Here is a 13403-nt window from a genome sequence, read left to right as displayed (position 1 = left end):
ATAAATAAATGTGCAAAATCGTTTATGTAACAATTAGCTAAACATCCTTTATCTGTTGCACAGTATCAACACTAAACAACTTGTTTCTCTTTTAACAGAGGTGAGAAGTCACACCATGCCATCTTCCAGCCATTTACAGATGTTGAAAAAGACTTCCCATGATCCCACAACTCTGTAGAATGAGTGGCCAAACATCCTGAACAGATGGAGAGCCAAGCTGAACTGCTATCCCACATAGCAACATTGTGTCGGCCCAGATCCGGCCCACATCTGGCACCCGTGGAAAGATGATCTGGCCCACATGTAGCGTGGAATGATGGCACTTGGGCGGACCACTTCTGTTTGCCAGATTTGAGCCACAAGCAGGCCATAGCAATGCCACATGTCAGCCAAGAGTAAAGAAATTAACCAGAACTGGACCTTAAATGAGCCACAAAATCTGTTTATATATTAAATATGAATTTCAGCCTTAAAAAAGCCTGTTAACAAGCAGAATCACTGAAATAAAGAAAATAACAGAGAAAGAGATAAGCAGAAACACAAGAACTACAACTGACTTCAGCCACAACCTTAGATGAAATCAATTGAAGATAAAAGAAGACATTAAATCTCTGGAGATCTCACCAGAGGAGGATTAAACAACTCCACAAACTGCATTAACAGCTTCACTTATTACTGGACATCTACAGAAGTTTTATTGAGAATTAAGAAAGGTTTAACTCTAATGTGTGTCACCATAACAGTGATTAGCGTTTCCATTAGTTGCACTCTTAACTCTTATTTTATCTTTAGTCTTTTTTGGCTGCTGTGACAGTGTGTTTGTTAAACGCATTTGCGGCATCAAAGAAAGCTAAAGAGAATTGAGGTCAGGTGATGGCGGTTATCTGTTGATGATTTTATAATCCTCATGAAACAGGCTGATTTGCTAATTTTTTTTAAAATCTAACAATTGTTTCATTATATATTCACATCACAAACCATGTGTTTCTCCAGCATGAGGTCAAGCAATATTACAACAATCAGAAGTTTTTAACGATTATAAAGAATTCAATCCATGATGCCACACACAGACATCAACAATCAGCACACGAATCTCAACAATGGTGACAATCAAATGTACCTTGCTGCAATGCATGCTGGGTATTAGCATAGTAAAAAACTCCCAGCATGCATTGCAACATGAATAAATTATGCAGCTGAATTGTCCTATTATTTTGTTTAATTCTAAATATTTGCTTATATTTTGCTGTTGTTTTTGTTGTGACAGTAGCTTTTCAGTGAAGTTCTGAATTGATCAGTTTATCTAAATATTTTTGACTGTAACCATTATTGAGATTCATGTGTTGATTGTTTATATCTGTGTGTGTCAGCATAGGTTAAGTGTTTTAAACTCATGTTTGTTAAAAGATTTTAACTGATTGTTTTAATACTGCTGGATCTCATGCGGCAGAAACACAAGGTTTGTAATATGAATGTATTACTGGAACAACATAATTGTTCGATTAAAAAAAAACATCAATGAACCAGTGTACTTCATGACGATTAAAAAACCATCAACAGATAACAGCCGACACTTGATATCATGTCACTCTAGCTTTCTTTGAAGCTGCAAATGTGTTTAACAAACACACTGTCACAGCAGCCAAAAAAGACAAACTATATAATAAGAGTTAAGAGCCCAACTAATGGAAACACTAATCACTGTTATGGTGAAACACATTAGAGTTAAACCTCTGTTAATTCTCAATAAAAAACTTTTGTAGATGTCTAACATAAATAAAGTCAATCTGGTTAGTAATAAGAGAAGCTGGTAGAGCTGTTTGTGGAGTTGTTTATTCCTCCTCTGCTGAGATCTCCAGAGATTTAATGTCTTCTTTTATCTTCAGTTGATTTCATCTAAGGTTGTGGCTGAAGTCAGTTGTAGTTCTTGTGTTTCTGCTCTTCTGTTTTTCTGTTCTCTTCTTTCCTTCAGTGATTCTGCTTGTAAACAGGCTTATTAAGGCTGAAATTACTTCATATTTAATACACACAAATTTTGTGGCTCAGATAAGGTCCAGTTCTGGTTAATTTCTTTACTCTTGGCTGACATATGGCATTGCTATGGCCTGCTTGTGGCTCAGTTCTGGCAAACAGGAGCGGTCCGCCCAAGTGCCATCATTCCACGCTACATGTGGGCCAGATCATCTTTCCATGGGTGCCAGATGTGGGCCAGATCTGGGCCGACACAATGTTGCTATCTGGGATTGGTTGTGTTTCCTGTCGTTCTCAGGAGAACATTAAGAAATTAGCTGCACTTCAAGTTGAATGTTTTCACAATGGGTTTCCTCACAATGAGGAAATTATTCTTCTGTTTGATCAAAATCAATACACAAGTTTCACATAGTAATAATGTTCTCATAGTATGGAACATCATTTTGTTTTAGTGTATAATAATTATAAATTGTCTCACATGCATAGTGAATCATTTCTTTGTTGTTGAAATATTAATATTATTTTATAGTGCAACAAACATAAAAAAGAGATAATCAAAAATATTAACCAATTTTGTAAGACTTATCAAGAGCACAAACTGAGTATAGTTTAATATATATATTGAAACATGAAAGTATGTTAAATCTAGAGCTGTGTTTGTTATCGATGTCCCTGGGCAGTCCCTGATTAATGGCAAATAGCATCATCATTTAGTTGCATGTATTCTTAATCTTTAGTTCATCAACATCAACATTTCATCAAGTTAAACAACATGTTGTTTGTATTATATTAAATACATATATTTTTCTCATTGTTATTGGTCACATTGGTTTATATCTATATAAAATCTCAACTGTGTTTGTTGTTAGAAAACAGACAACTGTATTTAGCTGGAGATCTCATGCCTACATCAGTACCTTGCTTCGTTTCATTCAAATCTTAATCTCATTTGCATAGTGCTGTTATACATATGTGACCCTGGAGCACAAAACAGTCATAAGGAACTGAGAAACTGAGATTTATGCATCATCTGAAAGCTGAATATTGATGTATGGTTTGTTAGGATCAGACATTATTTGGTCGAGATACAGCCATTTGAAAATCTGGAATCTGAGGGGGCAAAAAAAAAGAAAAATATTGAGAAAATCGCCTTTAAAAAGTTGTTCAAATAAAGTTCTTAGCAATGCATATAACTACTAGAAAATTAAGGTTTGATATATTTACAGTACGAAATGTACATCATGGAACATAATTAATATCCTAATGATTTTAGGCATAAAAGAAAAATCTATAATTTTGACCCATACAATGTATTTTTGGCTATTGCTATAAATATACCCCAGTGATTTAAGACTGCTTTTGAGCTCCAGGGACACATATTTGGTCTATTATCACAGTTACAAACCATGCCTTGTGTATCTTATTGCATAATCATCATCAGATTTGGTGTCACAACATCAGGACAATAACTATGACAAGAAGGACTGAACCACAATATTAAAATCATTATTTTTTTTATTAAACTTTTTTCATTCAGAGTCATAATTTAGTTGTCATTACTTACCAGAGTTATTGTATTGTAGCTTTTGTAAATACTTTATGCAAGCAGTTAAACTCACAGTGAATAACAAAACTCAGAATAGAGTAAAGTGCTGAACAATATCAGTATTTCCATCAAGAGGATCTTTGACTGTTAGGAAGAGACTGGAGAAACACTGCCAGTGGATTACTGATGTTCATCATGTATCATAGCAAAATATCACATGAAGTAAATTATATTCAAAGGCAGTTACACAGCAATTAAAGATCAATGAGATGATTCGACGACCAGATATTCAAATAAATCCAGAACTAAAAAGCACTTCAAAAGACTAAAATCCAAAAAGAATACTAAAAGATAAAAAAAGAGCTAAATGAAAGTCAGTGCTGGTTATGTAGGAGTTAGCAGTCTTCCCTTCTGGAACTAGAGCTGTGATGTGTGTGAGTGTGTGTGTGTGTGTTTATTTGAGCATGCTCTGCAGCATGGCCGTGGCGTACGTGGGTCGGGCCTGCCTGCTCTCGATGGCGTTTTTAAGGTACTGAATGCCTCCACAGTGTTCCCAGATCTCCTCAAACTGGCGCGGCAGGATCTCAGCGCCACGCTTGCGAGTCAAACCGGTCTCCTCCAGACTCAGCTCACACATCTCCATATCATCCTTCCCTATGAACACAGAAACAGACGACACACATCAGGAACTAATCAAGGCATATATCGGCTAATATCAACTATTTACACTTGCCAGTATTCACACAATACAAACAAAATACGAAGCAAAATATAAAAAAGAAAAACGTAATGACTCCTATTTTGAGTACTGATAATTATTAAGTACTTGTTACCGATAGCACCGATTTCAGCCATTCTGTCTGCAAGTAAAAAAACTCATAAAAACATATTTAATCAAATATAGTACAGTATAAAAAATGAAGGGCAAACATACACTGCACACTGAAACTGAAGAACAGCTAGGTTTAACTACACATTAATACAATATGTTAATACAAAATGTTGAGAATGATCTGAAAGGCTTTCGGCCGTAAAGGTGGGCGTGTAAAATGATTTGACCCAGAAGTCAAATGTGATGCTGTGAGAAGTGTGGATGCCAGTGAAAGTGGATCAGACCTGCCACCAGCAGAATGGGCTGTTTGTCCGGGTGCAGCTCCATCTGTCTGGCGATCCACGGCCCATCAAAGTGTGCGTACCACCACCCTTTCTTCTTGTTGTGAGGGTCTTTGTACTGGTCTCCTGGTCGGATGAAGGGGATGCGAAAGAAGCGCTGCTGTCTGTTGATGAGGGTCTCCTGCTGCCGGGGCTCCACAGACACGACCGGGTTCTGCTGGGCTGGAGGATCATGGGATCACAACAGTGTTAATAGCGCTCCAAAAACTGCTCCATAGTCTAATGTTTGGGCCCCAACCAGCTATAGCAAAACTTTCTATTTACAAAAAAATAAAAAATAAACTATGATAATTAGAAATGGTTTTTTTATTTAAATCAGCATATCAGAAGGATTACAATTCAAAATGCATTACAACAGAAAACCATTATTTTATATCGCAATAATATTTCACAATATAACTATTTATGGCCAAATAAATGCAGCTTTCCTAAGCATATGATTCTTCTTTCATAAACATGAAATACAGTCAGGTCCATAGATATTGGGACATCGACACAATTCTAATCTTTTTGGCTCGATACAACACCACAATGGACTTGAAATTAATCGAACAAGATGTGCTTTAACTGCAGACTTTCAGCTTTAATTTGAGGGTATTTACATCCAAATCAGGTGAACAGTGTAGGAATTACAAGTTTGTATACGTGCCTCCCACTTTTTAAGGGACCAAAAGTAATGGGACAGATTAACAATCATAAATCAAACTTTCACTTTTTAATACTTGGTTGCAAATCCTTTGCAATCAATTACAGCCTGAAGTCTGGAACGCATAGACATCATCAGACGCTGGGTTTCATCCCTGGTGATGCTCTGCCAGGCCTCTACTGCAACGGTCTTCAGTTCCTGCTTGTTCTTGGGGCATTTTCCCTTCAGTTTTGTCTTCTGCAAGTGAAATGCATGCTCAATCGGATTCAGGTCAGGTGATTGACTTGGCCATTGCAAAACATTCCACTTCTTTACCTTTAAAAACTCTTTGGTTGCTTTCGCAGTATGCTTCGGGTCATTGTCCATCTGCACTGTGAAGCGCCGTCCAATGAGTTCTGAAGCATTTGGCTGAATATGAGCAGATAATATTGTCTGAAACACTTCAGAATTCATCCTGCTGCTTTTGTCAGCAGACACATCATCAATAAATACAAGAGAACCAGTTCCATTGGCAGCCATACATGCCCACGCCATGACACTACCACCACCATGCTTCACTGATGAGGTGGTATGCTTTGGATCATGAGCAGTTCCTTTTCTCCTCCATACTCTTCTCTTCCCATCACTCTGGTACAAGTTGATCTTGGTCTCATCTGTCTATAGGATGTTGTTCCAGAACTGTGAAGGCTTTTTTAGATGTTGTTTGACAAACTCTAATCTGGCCTTCCAGTTTTAGAGGCTCACCAATGGTTTACATCTTGTGGTGAACCCTCTGTATTCACTCTGGTGAAGTCTTCTCTTGACTGTTGACTTTGACACACATACACCTACCTCCTGGAGAGTGTTCTTGATCTGGCCAACTGTTGTGAAGGGGGTTTTCTTCACCAGGAAAATAATTCTTCGGTCATCCACCACAGTTGTTTTCCGTGGTCTTCCGGGAGCTCACCGGTGCGTTCTTTCTTTTTAAGAATGTTCCAAACGGTTGATTTGGCCACACCTAATGGTTTTGCTATCTCTCTGATGGGTTTGTTTTGTTTCTTCAGCCTAATGATGGCTTGCTTCACTGATAGTGACAGCTCTTTGGATCTCATGTTGAGAGTTGACAGCAACAGATTCCAAATGCAAATATCACATTTGATATGAACTCTGGACCTTTTATCTGCTCCTTGTAAATGGGATCATAAGGGAATAACACACACCTGGCCAAGGAACAGCTGAGCAGCTAATTGGCCATTCCTTTTGGTCCCTTAAAAAGTGGGAGGCACATATACAAACTGTTGTAATTCCTACACCATTCACCTGATTTGGAAGTAAATACCCTCAAATTAAAGCTGCAAGTCTGCAGTTAAAGCACATCTTGTTCGTTTCATTTCAAATCCATTGTGGTGGTGTATAGAGCCAAAAATATTACAATTGTGTCCATGTCCCAATATTTATGGACCTGACTGTAAATATTTCAGATGGTTAGGAAGACAGCAGGGAAAGGTTTTGTAAATGTTGTTTTCTATTGGCTTTGTTACGTGAGTGAGTTTTTCTCTCTCGTTGTATTTCATTAGGTTCTTTAGTTGTGTTTTGGGGAGTTAGTCAGCTGTTGGTTTATTTGTTGGCCTTACTCACCTACGAAGCCTTGGCTTCCAACTATTAAAAAAAACCCACACAAAAAGTTATTTCTGTCTACAGTGTCTCATTTGCATTTCACCCTAACGAAAGATCTCCAGAGGGATTTTACCATAGTCTGTGACGGCTTTTGGTGCTCTCTGCTCATCCTGAGCGTTGCGTTTCTTGTTCTTTGACTTCCACGTGTGATAGACCTTCAGTCTGCGGTGAAACTCCTCACGACACGCAGCTAACAACTCGATATCTAAAGACAGATTGTGAAAAGAGAGAAATAAAACAATCAATACAGAATTAAATTTGTTTATAATAATGTGCAAGTCACAAGACAAAATCTTTTTTTTCCTCAGCAGATTATGTGCTACGATTATGTGCTATGTTCCATAAGCATAAAAAAGGAACCTGGAAATAAATATTCTTAACATTGTTTAAAACAAAAGGTAAACTCTAAAATGATCATTTCAGATTTGAAGGTTATTAATCAATGTAAGCAAATTTGTGCAAGCTTGAACGCAAATGTGAGACGTACCAAATACTGGATTTACTTGACTTTTTACGCTGAAAATATATTTTGTAAAAAGAAAATCTGTATGAAATTGGATAAAAATGCAGATAGAAATAGGACTTTTGACCTGCTGTATGTTGTCAGAAATATAAGAAGAGAAAAAAACACACAAATATATTTCATATTCATAAGCATTGGTGAAAACGAACAAAAGTTTTCTTACCACAGGAAGTATTGATGACGTCCCGTAATTCAGCGTATTTCCACTTGCTGAGTTCATATTTCTTCACATCCGCTTGAGCGTTTGTGGCAGTCACCTGCGGAGCTCTGAATCCACAGAAAACACATAAACAGATCACATTTCCTGCGGATCCCACTCTTTTTTCACAACAAGGATCTCAACTTACCAATGAAAGTGTCAAAAGATACTTTACACTACATACAATTAATACAACTGACCAAACTCCTCCGTTTATACACATGAGTGAATTACCGCTAAATGCAAAAAGGTCTCAATTGAATCGAGAAAGACACAACAGCAATAACAGGAAACCAATTTCAGAAAAACTCAAATCAGCATTTAATTAAAGTACAAGAAAGGATCATTCAGGGTGACTCTGGGTTCATATTGATTAACAAAATATTGAGTGAAATGAGTTTTGTGATTGGACTCATGATTTAGGTTTGAAGCACACAAGGTCATTTTAATGTTTCGATTTTTGGTTGTGTAGATCTGCAGTGCTAACAACAAACCTTTTTACCCACTGAGCCAGAAGATCAGACATTTCCTTTGCCATTTCCTCCCTAAAGTACAGAATTATTGGACCGTTGCACATGTTAATAAATGATCCCGTCCACTGACCGCTCACAGGATATTCCATCTGTACATTTGACTGACTAGGATCCATTAAACTGTTTGGAAGGACATATGTGTGAATGTCAAGCTTTATGGTGACTGTCTGCTGAGACTGCCATGACTGATCCAAACGCCAGCGACCCAAAGACACTGGGAATGATTTTACACTCTCTACGAAGACTGCAAGCTAGATCCATTTGAAATTCATGGTGCTTATAGATGGGACTTTTTCACACAGAGTTCAAGCTTCATGGAAAGTTTACAAAGAGCTGCTTTTAAACTAATCTAAAAAGATCAGTAAAGAAGAAAGATTTAAATAGGAGAATAGTGAAAGTGTAACCTACATGGACAAGCTCTTGAGTTTTTGTGGTGGTGCAATACTGTAAAAACAGACAGGAAGAGCATTAAATAGAGAGATGGAGAGACTAATCAAAGACTCCACCAGTATCTAAAAAAGACTCAAAATCCCGCCACCAGCATTGCTTTATAAGACTGTTCCAGGTTCAAGACAGGGTCAAATCATGAGGAATTAAATATACAGGACTTTTTGACATTATTGACTTTACAGTGCTATAAAAATATATAATGTGCTATTTATATATATAAAAAAACGTTCTCAATAATATATTATGATACTTTTTCTTTGATGAAAGACAGCATTTATTTGAAATAGAATTCTTTTGTAACATTACAAATGTCTTTACACTAACTTTAGATCAATTTCCATTGATTCTTCAGCAAAGATTTGAATTATTATACGATGTTATCTAATTAAGATCTGGTTCCATTAGAACTGGATTACAGTAGAAGTGATTTGTCTTGGTTTTACTCACAGATGCACTGAACCCAGAACATTCCTCGTCTGTGTGACGAGAGACACTCTGATATATGAATGCATGGTATTCAGTATTGATGTGAGTTTGCTCTATGGGGCGTGTGTTTAGCTGTAGGATGTGCTGGGTAAATATCTGAAGGTCTGCCATACCTGTGCAGTCCTGCTTCCACGGGCGTCTCCTCTGGGATGAGCTCGGCTTCGCTCTGGGCGATCCTCAGGGCCAGCTCTCGGTCTCGCCGCTCCTGCTCCAGCACGGCCTGCTGGGCCGCCTCCTGCTCCCGCTCCTCCTGCAGCTGCAGCTTCATCTCCTCCTGAAACACACGGCACTAATCAAATCTGCTGCTCTATCAGAGTCTCATTACTGAAGGCCTGGTTACACCAACACAGAGATGCAGCTGGTTATTGCTGCTGCTGCTGCAAGCAAGTACAGGAACTCACTACTGCCAGAACAGAAGCAGATATAGTGCTGTGAGTACTTAAGACATACTGCTGCTGCACAAATAGCATCTACAATAACCCGCAGCGGATCTATACAGGTGGAGCTGGGGAAGGTGGAGGGTTTCAGAGGAGCTCTAAAGCGCAAGTCAATGCTAATCAGCCATTTAAATGTAAAGCAGCAAGCTCATTGGCTGCGTATGCAACATGAACCAATCAGCTTGTGACAGATCGTTTAATGCGGTGAATATCATCAGTTACGTTTAGGACCCATCTAGTGTTTCATGACAGAACTTGGTATTTTTTCAAGAGTTAGTACGAGATAGAAATCGCAAACATGCAAGGCTAAATAATATTATTCTCATAAGTGCAAAATCTTATTTTGTAATAACAGAAATCAAAAACATACAGCTGTTAAGAAACATTCCTGGCCAGGAAATCTCATTTATTGGCAGGTTCATCTCAGACGCTGCTTAAGGGTGAACGTGAAGGGAAAATGCAGAAGAAATAATGTGACCTGCAGTCTCCTCTCCTCCTCCTCTCTTTTCTTGCGCTCTTCCTCTTCCTGTTTCCTCTTCAACTCCATCTCCGCCTTCCTAAAACAGACAGACAGAGCGAGAGAAGCTTCAGCTGGACACAGTAAGGTCAGAATTAGTGCTGTGGAGCCAAGAGAAATGAGTTATCAGGAAAGAAAGGAAAAAAGACAGGCAGGAGGACTTGGTTCTGTGCATCTTAGAGATTACGCAAACTAAAAGATTGAAGAAGTCCGGCATACGTCACCAGAGAGAAGCCCGACACTTCACGGGGAGACTGAGATGATATTTTGATTACAGATAAAAAATAAAGAAAGAAATAAAAGAAACGTGTCTATATGAGCAATACGATCTATTATACGCATTTAGAATATTACTTTCATGCAATTAAATTCAGGTTTTTTCCCCTCACAATGCACATGTAAACACAGTTGTAACAGCTCATTTACATATAGAAGTCTTAAAGGTACAGAAGTTCATTAAGTCAGCAACATTTGACCTGAGAGCTACAGTGAATAGACTTTCGTGATAGTTTAATGGTGCTTTATGGTCCTCATCCACTTTTATTATATAGAAGATACTGGCTAGTATATGATAAACAAATAAATCAATCAAATCCAAGTAATCTGGTTTAGGAACGACATGAAGAAATGATTTCTAACATTAGTGGACGTCTACTCACAGGCGTCTCTCCTCTTCCTCTTGTTTGCGCTTCTGCTCCTCTTCCTCACGTCTCTTCCTCTCTCTCTCCATCTCCTCTTGGATTCGTCTCAGTCGCTCCATCTCCTCCTCCTCCTGCTTCTTCTTCTGCATGACGCTGAGCAGCTGCTGCGAGCGAGTGACCAGGGCCTGGTGCTCGTGGTCGATGTCCATGCGGCTCATCACAGTGCTCTGGAGAGAGAAGACACGTACAGGCTAAAGATCGACAGACTCCGTGAGGTTCAGGACAGGACTCTCTCTCTCTCTGATGCACACCTTAATCTTGAATATGTGAGCACCGATGGAGGAATCCAGTTCCTGCATGTGTTTGCTCATCTCCTGTTTTCCCTCCTTTAGTCCAGACACCACTTCATTCAGCTTCTCCATCCTCTTCTGTAAGTTACATGCCTTCACCAGCCCATCGATCCTAACACACACACACACACACACACACACACACGTTTCATCAGTGTTACACGCAGCATCTGTGACACACTGAGGATGACCACAGAAAATCATGTTCAAATGTCTCATTCGCCAAGGCTATGGTTTTTTAATCGACTGAATTACAGTAAAAACAGCAATATTGTGAAACATTATTACAATATATATATTTTAAAATGTGACGGAAATGCTGAATTCACTCCAGTCTTCAGTGTCACATGATCCTTCAGAAATCATTCTGATTTGCTGATGATTTGTCGATGATCAGTGTTGAAAACAGTTTGATCTGCTAGACTTATAGTACATGTATTACTGTAAACACATCACGAATGCCACTATTTCCCATCACTAACAAACACTGGAGAGGAGAGGAAGTGCCGCCCACCGGGGTTTGTGCTTCCTCCTGCACAGCCACATGCGAACAGTCTTCTGCATCTGGATGCACGCTTTGGCTCGGTACAGCATCTTGTTTTTCACTGACAGAGCATCAAATCAACATTAAACACTGTGGACTTGTGTGTGTTTATAAAGTTCTCTAGTTAAAGAGCAACAATCAGTTGGTGACGTACGTTTAATGACGGACAGGGCACACCACTGCACCTTCTTCCAGCGGCTGCAGATCAGCCATTTATTGACACGCTTCACCAGTTCAGCCAGATGATCTGGATCTGACTTCATGATCTGATCGAACTCCGCAAACTGAGCAACATCAGACTAGTCAATGAACTTATGATCACACGTCAACAACAATACAGTCATCTACCATTCCTACTCTACAATCAGAAACAGCATACACAGATAAAGATTTCCAGGATGAATTCAATCTGAATTAATGAGTCATATCTCATCCCAAAACAAAAAACAAAACACATTTGGCAGAACAAAAGTTGTGATGATATAAAGATCATTAAGACTTGTACTGTAAACCATGTTATTAGACTTTTCTTTCTTTATCCAAATATTTGATTTTGGGGTAAAATATGACTTGCACATTTATCATCATGAGACAAAAAATAAATAATAATAACAATTCATATAAGGTATATACATCACCTTTCCAGGTCTGAAAAAAACTTTTGTCAAACCAAATTTATAATCATTTTCATTCAGGCCGAGAGCTTTGAACAAAGCCTGTTGAGCAAAAAACAAAGAAAAATACTATTAATACCTAAATAATATTATAGAGGGACAGCAGTAGCACACAGAATCGTCCTGCACATGTACTTACACACACACACACACACACACACACCTTGCAGAAGAGTCTGGGGTCGAGCCGTGTCAGTTTGGCAGGCATGTACTGCTTGTACAAGTTGTAGAGCTCGTGGAACGGCGCTCGAGAGGGGAAGCCGCCCTGCATCAGATCCAGCACTGACACCATCCCTGAACACACACACACACACAGAACATACAACAGTACACCGGCCAATGAGAACATGAATACACTTAACCCTGAAGACAAGAGAGCTTTCCACATGTAGCAGTCGTCCTGGGATGTCAATTAGATTGTTAAATATATCATTTTTTGAAATCGAAATTTATGCAAAATACCTCAATATTATTCAAAGGCCCAAACTAAGCAAAAACATGCTGATATTGCTAATGTGGACAAAAAGTAAGATCAAATTCACACAGCATGTAATGTGAATGAATGCAATCTTTATAACAGTCTCTGATGACTACAGTAACATACATATCAATGCATATCAATAAAGGTTGTCTCTCAATATTATCTCTCAGTAAGATGATATTTAAATGCTTATTTTTATGATCAAAGTGCTGCAGTTTTATTATTATGGGGGGTAAAACATATAATGCAATGCAATGCAAAAAGATGACAGATTATTAAATAAACATTCTTCAAAATTTGAACAGAATAAAAAAAAAATATGCATGGGTAATTAAGTAAACCTAAGTTGTGTTTAAAGTGTTCATTTTCCCCCTTATGTTTACTTCAGTATGAAAACCAGTACAGATTTCATGTAAGCCACGATGTGAAGGGCTTTTTACAATTATACTAAAAGAACAAGTTATGATCATATGACAAAAGCCACGTAGAAGATTGTGTACAACAACAAATATGATCCAGCAGGCTTCATAGGGATAAATAATGGGCTTGAGCTTCCCTCCCTCTCCATAACATGAT

General features: G+C 38.4%; 1 protein-coding gene across 3 annotated transcripts in view; it reads right to left on the bottom strand.

Moving 5' to 3' along the window:
* Positions 1-3662: 3662 nt before the first annotated feature.
* Positions 3663-13403, bottom strand: part of LOC132092770 (unconventional myosin-VI-like) — a 56666-nt gene continuing 46925 nt past the window's right edge. Inside the window, exons 21-34 of one of the 3 annotated variants that reach the window (XM_059499155.1) lie at positions 12510-12640; positions 12311-12388; positions 11827-11956; positions 11643-11733; positions 11090-11240; positions 10797-11005; positions 10099-10177; positions 9297-9457; positions 8656-8691; positions 8209-8259; positions 7679-7782; positions 7066-7197; positions 4634-4852; positions 3663-4171 (exon numbers count right to left, since the gene is read on the bottom strand). In XM_059499155.1, coding sequence (XP_059355138.1) covers positions 3972-4171; positions 4634-4852; positions 7066-7197; positions 7679-7782; positions 8209-8259; positions 8656-8691; positions 9297-9457; positions 10099-10177; positions 10797-11005; positions 11090-11240; positions 11643-11733; positions 11827-11956; positions 12311-12388; positions 12510-12640 — 1772 coding nt within the window. In that variant the 3' untranslated portion in view covers positions 3663-3971. The remainder of the gene's footprint in view (positions 4172-4633; positions 4853-7065; positions 7198-7678; positions 7783-8208; positions 8260-8655; positions 8692-9296; positions 9458-10098; positions 10178-10796; positions 11006-11089; positions 11241-11642; positions 11734-11826; positions 11957-12310; positions 12389-12509; positions 12641-13403) is intronic. The other 2 variants (XM_059499156.1, XM_059499157.1) reach the window with 2 other exon arrangements.

This window comes from Carassius carassius, chromosome 18 (assembly GCF_963082965.1).
Source record: "Carassius carassius chromosome 18, fCarCar2.1, whole genome shotgun sequence".
NCBI lineage: Eukaryota > Metazoa > Chordata > Actinopteri > Cypriniformes > Cyprinidae > Carassius > Carassius carassius.
Note: the sequence above shows the minus strand (reverse complement) of the source record. Positions and strands in the feature narration are given on the sequence as shown.